Source organism: Daphnia magna, linkage group LG9 (assembly GCF_020631705.1).
Source record: "Daphnia magna isolate NIES linkage group LG9, ASM2063170v1.1, whole genome shotgun sequence".
Lineage (NCBI taxonomy): Eukaryota > Metazoa > Arthropoda > Branchiopoda > Diplostraca > Daphniidae > Daphnia > Daphnia magna.
In genome coordinates this window covers 1,305,011-1,319,518 of record NC_059190.1, presented here as the reverse complement: position 1 = coordinate 1,319,518, position 14,508 = coordinate 1,305,011, and the positions used below count along the sequence as shown (strand labels likewise).

At 38.3% G+C, this 14,508-nt stretch overlaps 3 protein-coding genes and 1 non-coding gene across 9 annotated transcripts; 1 reads left to right on the top strand and 3 right to left on the bottom strand.

The window, feature by feature from the left end:
- Positions 1–45: 45 nt before the first annotated feature.
- On the top strand, positions 46–6,889 carry LOC116930319 (dosage compensation regulator). 6 transcript variants are annotated; one of them, XM_045179063.1, is made up of 17 exons: positions 46–571; positions 650–749; positions 859–945; positions 1,026–1,892; positions 1,964–2,002; positions 2,065–2,235; positions 2,290–2,482; positions 2,604–2,644; positions 2,714–2,943; positions 3,324–3,500; positions 3,553–3,750; positions 3,823–4,083; positions 4,160–4,462; positions 4,516–5,186; positions 5,245–5,674; positions 5,739–6,278; positions 6,356–6,889. In XM_045179063.1, exons 4-17 carry the CDS (start codon positions 1,805–1,807, stop codon positions 6,581–6,583), a joined length of 3,570 nt encoding a protein of 1,189 aa, XP_045034998.1. In that variant the 5' UTR covers positions 46–571; positions 650–749; positions 859–945; positions 1,026–1,804; the 3' UTR covers positions 6,584–6,889. The 6 variants fall into 6 exon arrangements, with proteins under 6 accessions (XP_045034998.1, XP_032793613.2, XP_045034999.1 ...); XM_032937722.2 differs by having other exon boundaries at positions 796–945; XM_045179064.1 differs by having other exon boundaries at positions 796–1,664; positions 1,737–1,892.
- LOC116931466 lies at positions 3,026–3,142 on the bottom strand. Its single transcript, XR_004398997.2, has one exon. It is a non-coding gene; the product is annotated as a U4atac minor spliceosomal RNA (small nuclear RNA).
- Positions 6,890–8,313: 1,424 nt separating the features above from the next.
- On the bottom strand, positions 8,314–9,438 carry LOC116930326 (apolipoprotein D). The gene is made up of 5 exons (XM_032937734.2): positions 9,208–9,438; positions 8,981–9,114; positions 8,791–8,876; positions 8,630–8,725; positions 8,314–8,554 (listed from the first exon to the last, which is right to left on the bottom strand). The coding sequence occupies exons 1-5, from the start codon at positions 9,334–9,336 to the stop codon at positions 8,427–8,429; spliced, it is 573 nt and encodes a 190-aa protein (XP_032793625.2). The 5' UTR covers positions 9,337–9,438; the 3' UTR covers positions 8,314–8,426.
- A 1,344-nt stretch (positions 9,439–10,782) lies between these two features.
- Positions 10,783–12,285, bottom strand: LOC123475870 (lazarillo protein-like). Its single transcript, XM_045179071.1, has 5 exons — positions 12,074–12,285; positions 11,630–11,757; positions 11,471–11,556; positions 11,289–11,390; positions 10,783–11,222 (listed from the first exon to the last, which is right to left on the bottom strand). Exons 1-5 carry the CDS (start codon positions 12,206–12,208, stop codon positions 11,095–11,097), a joined length of 579 nt encoding a protein of 192 aa, XP_045035006.1. The 5' UTR covers positions 12,209–12,285; the 3' UTR covers positions 10,783–11,094.
- Between the last annotated feature and the right edge of the window lie 2,223 nt (positions 12,286–14,508).

The window sequence follows — 14,508 nt, the reverse complement described above, 5'->3', positions numbered from 1 at the left end:
TGTTTGCGTTTTCCTGCGGTTTTTTCATTGCCTTTGTTTTCAAACACAAACACACATGTCCTTTTTTATCGTTCTTTCCATTTGCCACAGCCCAGCCGTAGATTGGTTTTCTTGATTTGCATAATGAATCTGATGTGTCACTTTAAATGCCAACGGCAAATAAGTATGTTGTTTCATTTTCGTGTAGCGAAATATCAGGTTTACTACAACTAACTGTGGACATTCGTCTACATATAAAGAAGCACGTTTTTGTTGCTTGTCTCCTCAAGTGTTCATTAACTGTTTTGGATGGAACTGGCTAACAAGTTTGACTAACCTAACCTAATGAGGGAATACATAACCATATGGCAATGTAGCTGTTGTGACAGGTTATGCTGTAGCTCTGGTTTGAAATCAAGGAGTCTGCAACATGTTCAACTATTATTTTGAAGTATTTAAAGGTCAACACTGTGCCACAAACATTTCATAATGAATTTAGCCATTCGTCTCCACAACAATCATAATATTGCCACTTAGGGAACCAATACTACTTCTTCCCCAGCAGACCATTCTGAAAAATTGTATAGCATAAGTAAACACAATTCATTTATCTTTACCGTGCCTTGTTTATTAACCTATGGCACTTCTTATGATTTATTTCACATCATAGCACCTGAATATCATCTAAGATGAAATATTTGTCTGAATTGTACAATGAAATCTATCTACCAGGTCTACTTCTAGCAGTTTTACTTCCAAAAATTCTCAAGGTAATTTAAAAAATGGTGAATCAACAGTATTTAGCATGGTTTCCAGTTAATATCCTAGAAATGAAAATCCCTCAATAGGTGTCAAAGATATTAAAAAAGTTGGTACTAGGTATTGTCAAACAAGTTGCACAACTCATTCCCAAGCAAACTGGTTCACGATTATCGATCTTCTCCCTGCCTACGCCGCCCAAATTTAGTTAGATAATTCTTCCTTGATTTTAAAAAGTAAAATCTACTCTTCTTAAGCAAAAACATGATGTCGGAATGTTTCTAAAGGGTTTCGGTGTGGTTTAAAAACTATTGTATGCTCGATAGTTAATACGAATGTTATCCATGTAAATAAAAGACGGACAGATGGCATTTGATAAGAGGTAATAACCCTAGCATAATGTATATTCTGTTAGCCGAAAAGCCCGGATTGACATTACAGAATCAGTGGACGCAACGATTTTTCTATTTTCTCGCTACCAACTTTTTCTATTAAAGACACCGGTGTCTGTCGTAGTCATGGAAGATTGTGATTTGTTAAGCAGTTCCGTTTAAATCTCAGTCTTTAATGTCGTGTATCCTATATCGCATGTAACTTGTTAACATGTTATAGAAAAACATCATGGGGTTCATGGCAGACAGCGCAATCATAGTATCATACATAACACAATTCTTAATGAAACCGAGTGTGTGGCTCTTCTCTATAGTTATGTCATAGTTCTGTAAAGGTTACTTAAATTCCCTTAGCCTTCAAGATTCTACTCATGCTCTTTCCTAGGCAGTAACATTTCAATCTGTTCCAACTTTCGAGGGCATTTTTTTCATCTCTGATGGACTGATGCCGTCTGTTTAGTCCTACCACTGATCTGCTACTTTGCAGACGAGTGTGGGAAACAGCTAAAAGCATTTCAATTTTCAATCCTGAAAGTTAAACACTTTTCATAGAGAAGAATTCTGTATATATCTCCTGTTATTACTTATAACACATTTTAAACTTAGGATTACCAAACGACGTAAAGTGACCTACGGTTTAAAGAACAGCTTTCCCATTTCGTAAGGGCGCCGAAATGGGAGAGCGAGATATCAAAGAGTTCTTGTATGCCTTTTTGATGAAAAATTACAGAATTCCTCCGGTTTATGATGTCAAGTCCCTAGGTATCAAGAAATCTTACGTTTTGTCTAACTGTGAAGTTCAGTTTATTCCATGATCTCCTTTGCTGCTTTAGGAGATCAAAATGGCTACTACTGTGAATTACGTGTGAATGGTGAGTGTTCCAACTGTATTGTTTTTGTTCAAGCTTCAGTGTTTTTATTGTCATTTTTTAAGGATTTCATTATGTTGCAACTGGAAGATCAACTTCAAAAAGGAATGCTCAAACCAGTGCAGCCAACAGCTTTGTTGCTCATCTGGTTTACAAGGGAGCCATAAAAGCAGAAGAGATTCCCAATAGAAATGCCCTAAGCATAGTGAGACAAAGGGGGCTACATGCTAGTTCAGGTAAAACACACCATACAACTATGTTGGCAGATTTCCCTAATTTCTCTGAAACAGGTAATGATACTGCTACTAGTGGAAGATACGTCCACCGAACGGATGAAGATTCGCGATTAGGCAGAGAACCTGCTCCATTCAGCGTTGGAGGATATTCGGCGGAAAATGCTAAAGCTAAACTGCACCCGTTTCTGATGGAAAATAGAATTCAAACAGATTATGTTTACGAATCTTATGGCCCGGATCATCATAAGTAAATTTTAGTATTTAATTTTTTTTTATTCAGTTTGAAAGTAGTATCGATCTCGACACATTAATTTTGACCTAGACACTCACGTTTAGACTTCTTAAAAAATGATTGCATTTTTTTACAGGAACTTCTTTGCCGAAATGAGTTTTATTTTCCGTGGCAGAGGTAAGCCGATCAGTAATTTTGGCACGTATTCCGTTACATGCTTAAAACGAATAATTTTTTATGCTCTAGAAATTTATGCGCGAGAAAAGGGGTGGACAAAGGCTCTCGCTTCCAAATCATGTGCTCTGTCGATTGTACGACAGTTATATGAAATGAAATTCATCGGTCCGTCTGGAACTACAGTTGGTACCAAAAAAAATCAAGTGGAAACGAAACCTTTTCCCGTAATTCTTCGCGACGAACTGGAAAAAGAATTGAATAAAACAATCGTGGAGTTTCGCTTATTACCGAGTATCGTGGTATGAACTTTTTCTTAAATCTACGTATTTTATTACTAATTTTGGAATGATAATAGCTTGCCCTCTTGTAAAGTAAAGAGGGCTTTCCAAAAATTGTACCACGGACGTGTTGCCGGGTACGGTTTTTATTAATGGTTTCAGCAGCAATACTCTCACCAAACGTTCATTGAGTATTGGCCTCCCACTTGATAAGGACGAATAATGTCTCTGTGATTCGAAGCATTTATACTTTCAAATGTAAAAACAGCATTTGCGAATGTTTTGACATTTAACGAAGTAGCTTTACTTTGTTTTGTACTCTTTGTTAGTCATAGCCCCTTTAAATGCTAGCACCTACCTGACTGAATGGTGTTCATTTTTCCTTTTGCATTTATTTTCAGAGGAGAAATTCAATAGAACCACAAACTCTGTTAGATGAGCGACTTGCACCGAAAGCGATGCGCCTCGGGGATGAAGGGGATTCACGTTGTAGTTCAATTGACATTCCATGGTCTCCTCCCACTGCCAACTGGAACACCTGGACCGCCAGTACTATCGAACGCGGATATTTCGCGACGGTATTTATCAAGTTTATAGTTTTTACTAAACAAAATTAAAAATTGTCTTTAGGTGTCAATGAATACGATAAGCCAAGACTTGTGGCAAAGGCAAGAGCGTCGCATACAATCCGATGTCAGTCTTCAGAAGGCACTAGAAGAGCGTAAAGCTTTGCCAATCTACGCCTTCAAAAACGCTGTTATGGATGCCCTATACAACCATTCGGTCGTCGTAATCCGCGGCAACACGGGTTCCGGTAAATCTACACAGGTAGGCCTCTCATAAAAAAGTTTGTTCCAATGAACTCTAATCTTTTCCTTTGTGTGTGTATTCTTTTTACAGGTCTGTCAATATATTCTAGACGACTATTTACGATGGAAAGAGGGTGCACAGTGTTCCGTGATTGTGACACAGCCGCGTAGAATCTCGGCGATATCTGTGGCTGAACGTGTTGCATCAGAGCGACGCGAGGAGGTGGGCGAATCTGTTGGTTTCAGTGTCCGGTTTGAAAGTACGTTACCCCGTCCGTATGGTTCAATTCTTTTCTGCACCGTTGGGGTACTTCTCCGGAGATTGGAACGCGGCCTTCATGGTGTATCACACGTAATTTATATGACTGCCTAAATGTCAATTAGAGAGATCTGACTTACTCTGTGAGCTAAAAAAACAAACATTTTAGGTTATCGTTGATGAGGTACACGAGCGTGATACCAACACTGACTTCTTACTGATAATGCTACGGGATTTGGTGTACCGACATCCAGAACTTCGAGTCATTTTAATGTCAGCCACGATTGATACGTCGCTCTTTAGTCGCTACTTTGGCAGGTGCCCAGTAGTCGACATTCCTGGTAGAGTTCACCCTGTCCAACTGTATTACTTGGAAGACTGCGTCGAAATGCTTCGCTTTCGGCCAAGACAAGAAGTTAAAAAAAACTACCAGCGTAAAGATGATGAAGAAGAGGAAAATATGAATTTGAAGGTGAAATCTGTTGTGTTCTTTATTTTAGATGAAACTAATAAGCTATCGTTTAGGTAATTGGAAAATATTCACCCGAAACTAAAAATACGATGGCTCTATTGAATGAGAAAGAAATTTGTCTTGAATTGGTTGAAGAATTACTTATTCACATAAGACAAATGAAAATTCCTGGCGCTGTTCTTGTATTCCTTCCTGGCTGGAGTACCATTTTCGCATTGTTACGTCATTTGCAGCAAAGCCGGTATGCTAGTGATTATCTCCTACTACCATTGCACTCGATGTTGCCGCGAGAAGATCAACGACGTGTTTTTCAACCGGCTCCCGAGCGGAGGATGAAAGTCATTTTGGCGACTAACATCGCCGAGTCTTCCATAACCATTGACGATGTAGTTTTCGTCATTGATTCCTGTCTCGCTAATATCAAACTGTTTACATCGCACAACAATATGCACAATTACGCCACCGTTTGGGCTGCTCAAGACAATTTAGAACAACGACGTGGTCGTGCTGGTCGCGTCCGTCCTGGATATGCTTTTCGATTGTGCAGCTATAGTCGTTATCAACATTTGGAAAAAAGTTTAAAGGCTGAAATCCTCCGCTCACCGCTTCATGAAACCGCACTAGCTATTAAACTTCTTCGTCTCGGCTCAATCGCTCATTTCTTAAGTAAAGCTATAGAGCCACCCCCGATAGATGCAATTATAGAAGCTGAAGTTATGCTCAGGTATGATATAACAACCTTCAAAATGAAAAAATGATTAACGGGCCTTTTTATCTTATAGAGAGATGAAGTGCCTGGACGCACAGGAAGAACTGACAGCTCTCGGTCGATTAGTAGCTCGAATCCCTGTTGAACCATCTCTCGCCAAAATGATTATTGTTGGAGCACTTTTTGGACACGGTGATGCAATGTGCATTCTTGCTGCTGGCGAGTCCGTCAGTGCTGATGTTTTCTACCTCGGTCTTAACAAACGACTCAACAATACTCAGCGATCATTCGCCGGTCACCGTTGTTCTGATCATGTAGCCATGCTCTCTGCATTCTACGCTTACGATCAAGTACGGATCGATTCTGGTCCTCGCTCACTGCATTCCTTTTGTGACGCAAATGGCTTGTCATATTCCACACTTCGCGCCTTGTATGATGCCCGCTGCCAACTTCGTGACATTCTGCTCAGTTTCGGTTTTCCAAAATCATGTTTTACTCCAAAGGTATGCTTGGTATTTTTTTGGTAATATTCATTTACAACCACTCACGAAAAATTTTGTTTTAAAGGCTTATCGGGTGAACGGTAATGATCCTGAATTAGATACGGTGATAGGACTTATCGGAATCGGGCATTACCCCAACATATGCGTCCACAGAGAAAAACGAAAAGTACAAATGGCGGAAGCTCGCTTAGGACCTTCGCTGATCCATAAGTCTTCCGTCAACTGCATCGACTCATCGGATGAAATTGAATTTCCATTGCCATTTTTTGTTTTCAGCGAAAAAATACGTGCTGGAACAGTCGTTTGCAAGAACGTGACTCTAGTCACACCACTTCATTTGATTTTGTTTGGCGCTAAACGGGTTCAGATCATTCCAGAATCAGGAATGTATTTAGTACGGCTGGATGGGTGGATTAATCTTCAGATAAATCCACAAACCGTGGCAAATATGCTGGCTTTGAAACCCGCCCTTGATGAAATCATTGCCAGATTATCGGCTGATCCCGAATCCGTTACCACCTTTACGCAGAGTCCACTTGTTAACATGATCTCCCGATTGTGTGAATTTCATGCCGCCGAATACCCTAGCTCTCCAGCCAGTCAGGTAGAATTGTTATTTCTATAAAATTTACTTCTGTAAATATCTGTATATAGTTAATGGTAATTTTCTTTGCATAATAGAATTACAAACGTCCGTCAGACGAAGGATCCGATAGCGAGGTGAAATTTGGTCGCTTCGAGAATCGGGCTGCGTGCTACCGTCCTTCTCTTGTAAGTCAAAATAATTCATCACGGAGGAACGAATCGACATATTCTAAATCGAATGCACCTGGATACGCTGGTCAGCGGGGAGTAAATGGAAACTGGCGCGCAACTCCTGAGTACGTACGCAAGCAGGATAGTTTTTAAAAGAGCAAGAAGCGCAACAGATACGCTTCTCAAAGGGCAACATCAAGAAAATGAGCGCCTTGCTGCTGGAAAGAATCATTTAACTTTGTGTTTGCTTGATAACCTTGTGAAACAGATTTTTCTGTTGAAATTCATTTTTGGATCTCGTTAAACTAAGACAAAATCTAGTTTACGTTTCTTCAGTACCTCATATGATATTAATGCATGATTAAGTTCATTAAGTTAAAGAAGTTGCTGTGTACTAACTTGTGCGAAACTCTCTTACTCAAATACAACGACCAACCCAGATTGGTCAAATAAAACAAAGTTTGAATTTTTACTCATTTGGCGCCATACCGATTGTTACATCACCTTGCGGACGCCAGATGGCTAATCCCGGGTTTTCATTTTGGCGCGGTAGATCACAGTTTCAGTTGCACACTTGCACGTGTTTCAGTTCTTGCCGATCAATGTACAGTGAATACTTAGAAGCTGTTTTAAACGAAATGTAACCGGAAGCTTGATCCTTTTGTTCTATGGCTTATGTTTCTTGATTCACCAAGTGTTTTAAGTGATAAGGTAAACATACACTTTTACGGTCCTTCCGTGAAACTGGCATCTTTTTGTGCTAAAAAATGCAAAAAGATGTGGAACAGCCCAATAGACTAAGCTGTTGAGGTCATCAGTTTGAGTTTGCAAACAATTGAGATTGGTCATTTTGAAAGGGCTTGATTGTTTTTTTTTTTTTATCTTTACTGATTTTCTTTTTTTACACATGACATGCAAGTTGGACTTGTCCTGTTTACGCTTGCTTTTTTACTTCTTAAGCTATGGTCGAGGAAAGGGTTGTGACAAGGTGTCAGTCATATTTAAGAAACCAGGTAATCATTCTCTTCAAAATTTCTGTTGTGCAATACTGACACTTCAAGCATTTTTCTAGTTTGTTCCTAAAATGTAGGTGCTTGCCCAAGTCTACATCTCCTTGGTGGTAATACTGTTGTCCGATACTTGATATCAGGTACCAACTTCCAAACATCTTACATATTTGTTGCTTTTCACCATGTTATTTGTGTTCCTTCTCTGTTTAAATTTTCACCGTAAATTCTTTTGCTCAATGGATTTATCCAGTAGTGGGATGTTGAAGACATTGGCGATGTCACGAAGATTCTTGTAAAAACGGAAACCCGAATAGGAAATAGTAGAAACTGGAAACTTCCTGACATCATCTTAAGGTACTTTTTACTTATAAGGCGTCTCTCTGGTAACAAATTTTATAATCAACATCTATTAGACGTACAACGACCTGTTAAAGAAACCTAAAATCGGTTCAAGAACACAGAACATGTATTTCTTTTAAACTAGTTCACCTAGTCTCTTCTTGTATTATACTTCACAGATGTTGTAAATCTGCCTTAGTGGTACGACATACAGCTGTTAGAGGGTCATCCCAATTGCTCGAAGGGGAAAAAGTCAACCCACAATTTAACAATATTTATTGGGTCAATGATATGCAGTTAAAAAATTTTTTTCGTAGTCTCTGGACGAAGACGGTCGTCGTTTCCAGCTAAAGGGCACAAACGTTGAGTTGTGAAATTCAGCTGTATTCGTATGTAACAGCTAAGTGTAGTACGAAAGGATTCAACGTTTTAACCATCATTATCTTCTCTTTTATAAACTAAAACCTTGCACGAGCTATGAAATGCATATTTTTTTCAAAAACAATATTTTAAAGTTATATTCGTTTTCGTACCTCAGATCTTACTAGTGTTTATTTAATGATGTGAAATAGCATTTAATAATTTATTACAATCATGTGTTCTTCGTCGGTAGGTTCTCTGAAGAGTTGCCAGCATGTAAACCTGGTTCAACAATTCCGACGGTTGGTCATCAGCAACTTAGTTTCGTCCAGGGCATTTCTCTTCACTACATCCAACGCCAAATCTATTGTTTCGGGGGTTGGATTTGGATCACGAGTGTGAACCCAAAGTGTGTCTGTAAATGGTATGATGCAATTTCTAATGAATTAACTTTTCATCCAGCAAAAAACTACTTTAACACTTTTCTTACAAAGATGCATTGGTCCTGCGCCAATACAACTCCAAGAAACGGAGTATGAATCGTAGTCGGTTCCTAAAATCATCAACGTTTCGTCTCCGTAGGAAGCTAGCAATTTAAAAAAGTTACAATTGGAGTTCTTTCAAACTTTAATCGTGGAAGATCGTAATCACCATTTCCAAAGAAATTCACGACAAACTCGCCTTTCGAAGGATCAGGATGACGTGCTTTTCCGTTAAGTACGATATTTCTCCTGGTCCTTACACCGTGAAAAGAGAATGCGTTGTTACTTATCCGCTTTACTGCTTTCATTTTTAAAATCTCTTAATCAAATTATTGACACAATTAATAATTTAGCCTTACAGTCTTTGTAATCCCCTATTTTCGACGGTGAGTTTTCCATCCGTTTCTTTGAACACGACAGACGCGCAGCTTTGTGCCATGCTGTTTTGAAACCTGGAAATAGTTTTTCTATTTTCGTACCATTTCCCAGTGTACTTTAGTGAAATTAGGTAATCCGTTCAAGTTAGTAAAACGAAAAACACTAATATTAACTTCCGGCCGAAATCTCTATACGCTGCGGGACTTACCTCACTTAGTTTGAAATCAGGGACAGCGTTTACATCCGGGCAATTACCACGTTCAAACAACTGCGCCTGTATAAATGTTTGGTAGCACGTGGCTGCGATCAGAAGCCAAATAGGGAAGTAATTAACCATTTCGTCACCAAATAAGTTTTAAAAAAGGCTAGTCAAATTTTTTTGATTTTCCGCGGTGTCTTTCTCTGCAGAACTTCCGTCGCTGACTGACCGTTACACCGTCCATGCCTTTTATGATATAGAATTCTCTAAAATTGGGTTGTCCCTTATTTCAATATGAATGACGCTTTCTTCTGTAACGTTGCTTGCTTTGAGAGAAGGAGAAGATTTTTATAAGGTTGGGCAACTAAACAACCGTTAATCACCAACAAATACGGGCACGGCAATACCGGTTTTCTAACTTCAGATGAATCTGGCACTTGAGTTCTCCGTGTTTTGCATTTTCATTATTCGGAATGAATCTATGTCGGTCATTCAAGATGTGCCAAATCAGACAGCGGCGTTTTGACCGACAATTTAAAACACACATCTACATCTCTTGGTATTCGGAACTGCCGCATTAGCTTATGTTGCCTACTTTCTTGGCCTTTATTTGAAAGTTGGCTAATCATTAAATAAACTTGGAGGTCACTGTGTTAAACTCATGCAAATAGGAAATTAAGCTAAACGTAATATTACTAGTGACGTTGCATTCTTTTCAGGTCAGGACTGTATTTGCTACTGCGGATATGAAATTTTAAAGGCATCACGGCTACGTTGTAAGTAACAATTTTCTTCGTATCTACATTTGTTTCGTTGTATCTCTCTGTATTTGACGTGTATAAATTGAGTTTCTTGCATTATATTGAAAATCTAATTTTGGTCCAAAAATAGGTGCACTTTCTCTAGAAATGGAAATCGATACGGAATTCGATTATACCGTTCTATTCAAGGCTCGCAGCAGGCAGTCGCACAGCAACGTCAAAGATTCGACGATTGGTTCGTGTCGTCCTGAATGATTGTTTCCAGGCCAGCTGCCAGTCATAATGGAAGGCGTGAAAACCATTACAACAGAGCAAGGTAGGAATCCTTCGTATAATTTATATTTGATCTTCTGTGTCTTCTTGCCGAAAGCGCGGCTTCTCTAGCACTCCGTTGTAAGCGTTCCACGTATCGTACAAGACAAATGTTTAGTTATGAACCAAATCATTTCCCCGCTGTCCCGTTTCAGTTTGTTTTTCACGCTCGTTCTCGTGTTGGCACGATGTCGACTATATTTTCGAATTTCGTACCTTTCATACACGGTCGGACTGTTTTGATTGACCGTGTACCATTTCGGAGTACAATTCCGTTTTGTAGGGAAATCGTTGGAATGCCGCTTTGCAATTGGTCTTTCAATCTCTTTCAAATGCCCCTAAAATTCATTTAGGTAAACACAAATTTTAAAAAGCCATCGGAAAACCCTAGTACCTGTTAATCGACTCTCACATTTATCCCTATATGAACGTAACGAATTCTCGAATAACTTGCTTTTTACTGATAAAACTTGTTGCTAGCAGTCAAACAACCGTTAACCTGACCACTGCGTCGTCTACACCCCTATTTTCTGTATTAACTGCCGGTGTTTTTTTTTACAAGCAGAAACTCTTCGTTAAAGGGGTTGGGTTAGTGGTTAAACACAGGATTTTTGGCAATAACGTTATGCGACACACATTTGAACCTTTAAAATTTACACTTAGTAATCGTACAATTCCCACCAAATACAAGAGAACATTTTGAGGATGACCATTTAAATACACTTTAAGCTTAAAACATAAAAAAATGAATAAAGCGCTTCCTTTTATTAATTTTAACACCCCATCCCAACAAAACTATACCAAATGAGTTTCAGCTGCATGGCTAACAGTCCTGTTGATTCGTCAACCGCAATTTACTTTGATCGATTCCGTTTTTCCTTAGTACCGTCAACGCCGCGTCGATTGTAGCGTTTGAGGGATGCTGCTCACGAGTTAGGATCCACACAATGCCTGTATCAATGATAGAAATTGGTGTTTTGTGAGTTTATTCCCTGGTCTTACGGTTAAGTTCTGTACGTGTATTGATGGGTTCTATTCCAAAGTGCATGCAGCTCCATACAACAGAATACGAGGTGTAATCCGTGTCCAGCACCCAATAATTCGCGTTCCCTTGTGTAGCTTTGCAGAAAGGGGGAAAAAATATTGCTATTTAGAAAGTTAATTGCGAGACTGATACAATATTTGCTAAAAATATTTACGATCGCCGAAAAATGATACGCTTAGTTTGCCGTTGGGAGGCTGTACGTGGCGCAGAGTACCTGATGTCGTCGATCTTGTTCTGGTTCTAAAAGGTTGCGCACACAATTTCATCAGTTATTCATTCATTAATTGAAGATTGTCTAAAATGGTTTACTGACATTTTTTTAATTCCGACATTCTTCATGGTGACTTTTGCTCCATTCTTTACGTATTCGGCCGTTATGCATTCCAATCCAGACTGAGAAAATGGGAAATAGCTGCGGTTGCTGTACCATTTTCCCAAATACTTTTGAATTTTTGGTTGTGGGGTGTTTCGATATTCCGAGAATTAAAAGAAAAAGACGAGTTGCACGCGTGTGTCTTATTGATTTTTAAATCTATTCTTTCTTTTATTTTCAAATTGAATCTTTAAAGTTTTGTAAGGTCCATTTCCTGGAAATGGTACTAGACGTGATGGTTGCGCGATAAGTGCACCGCTTTTCCAAACTTGGCACGTTATTGAATGAAAATATGATTCAGAGTGTCAGGTAACTGACGAATTTGGATTTAATAATTTTATCTTGATGGACGAAAAAGGAAGACAAAAAATCGGTGAACCGTACCTGATCAATTTTGAAGTCGGAGACGACGTTGAGATTGGGACAAGAACCCAGTGCGTAAACTTGTCCATGCACCACCGTTCGATGGCATGATATCATTATCAATAAAGAACACCAATATTTCAAATGGTTTAACATTGTCGTGATCGAGAAAGAGATTGTAATAGCTTCTTCACTGCTTCCTTCGATGAAGGCAACTGGTCTCTATTTCTGGTTATGTTAAAAACGCTTAGACCGTACAAGAGCTTAAAATCCAAATTATTCAGGTTTTCAAAATCGAAACAAAAGAAGAACTTAATTTCAAAGTCAAACTACCGTTAGCAAAAAAGGCACGAGCCGCGCATGTTTGACGACAGGTATAGGGTTCACATTTTCTCGAAAGCCGTGCAGACTTGTCTATCACCTGCAGTAGTATTTTTGTTTTTTCAACGAACAAGAAAATTGGGCTTTGACGCGAAGAACAAATGATACTTACCCAAGTAAGCATTTGATGCATTGATGCATGTCCCAGAAAAAGAATATATTCCTTGTTAGCCACCGGATACAATTTTAAACAACCTTTTAAGAATTCAATCCGTCTGAAAGGTAAGTGGCTTCTGAAATGACATTCATTAGAGATATCTTAAAATTTCGTTTACTCGATATTAAAATAATTTGCAATTGAATCTGCAATCTAATTGAACGATAACTCCGAATGTTCTAGAATTAAACTATGTATAATTTAAATTTCCCGGCAACTTTTAGGAATAAGGAAATCATTCGTGCATCAAAGGCCATCAGTACACCTGTTATCTCCACCCAGCTCCTAATTGATAACGACCTTCTTGTCCTTTTATAGGTGACGGAATATTTCTACCTGTATATCTACCTGATGACTGTTTCATTTTGATTAAATTAGACATGAACCGAATCCGCTTGCTGAAACTAGAGGTGGAAGCAAAGTTCTATCAAGTAGAGGTAAATTTATAATTTTCTGACTTACAAAATTTTAACTAATTTTGGTTTTTTATTTTATTTTTAAATATTTATTTTCAGCCTCTGTACATGTAAACTGAAAATAAAACCAACTTTAATCGAAGTCATTAGTCAAACAACAGTCATTGTTAAGCCTGCTGCATCTGCAAAATCGTTCATGTATCACGTTCCTCAAAGAACAATTGCATAGGGTCGACTGTAACCAAAACTGCTTTTCGACTTGAATGCTGCTTCAGGGTTTTCAAACTGATAGCCAGTTGTCATCAACATCGACGATACAAGGTATTCTTTGCTTGTAGAGGGTGACGATATGTGCGAAGTGATGGCGACAAGGACAAGGAGCGTCAACTACTTCTAACAATATCTTGAAATTCTTTAGCACTTTTGGAATTGAAGTTTCCAAGTAAGACAGTTTTTCTTCCTTGATAATTAGTTGATTTACTATTTTTAAAATAATTTAGGGCAACAATTGCCAAAGAAATTCAGCATACAATGGAAAGTCATTGCATGAGTCTTGATCATCATCATGTAACCTTGTTGATCTGATGAGTTTGTGGTAAAATCATGGGCATCACAAGAAATGGATTAGCTAAAATGAAGGGGTCCGTTTTGATGTCGGTGAGGGCTTGCAAATACGTTTTTTCAAAGTTCATATTTTAATTTTTTTTATTTTATTTTACTCAACGGGAGCTTTCAAGTTACTGCATAAAACAAGGAATACCATTTATCATTACACAATATTGAAATGAGAATCGTGTAGCTGAATGGAGCAAAAAGTAGTTTCACATTCTAAACAAGCGTCTGGTTAACAAGTGGATAATACTTGAATCCAAATCAACTGAAGCAACGACAAAGTTGTTGAGGCACGGTAAACGACGCAAACGTTTTGAAAAAAAAATCCGGGTTTGTTATTTATTTCAATTTAAAATATCAAAATTGATGTATTAATTAATTCAGGATTGTCTCAAGGTTGATATTCCAGTTTAACCTTTCCAAACTAAATTCATATTTTTACATATGGACTTGTAAGTAAAAACGAAGCTTTTTTCTAACTATGTATAATCCATGTAACACATTTTTATTCAATAGGGAAGAATTATGATCATACTGGGAATGCATTTATCAGAAATGGAAAGTTATAGTTGGATTAATTTTTCTGTCAAAAACGCTATCTAGTGTTTACATTTTCAATCAGTTTGCTCTTTCTGGAGCAGAATATTACAGGAATATTCCAAATGATGAATTTCTGTTTCAGCAGGTTACACAGGTATCAGAGCTATGCTGAGTCAAAGTCATCCATCGACAGCCCCCAGCATTAGAACCATGGGGTTGCTTCAATGGCAACAATGAGAATGAGTGATCAAAGACAAGGTTTCTTGAGAGTGTTCTATCTGATGTGAAAGGTTTTATCTTTGAACAGTTTTGATTTTAGTGATGTTTATTATCATTTCTGTTAGCAAGTC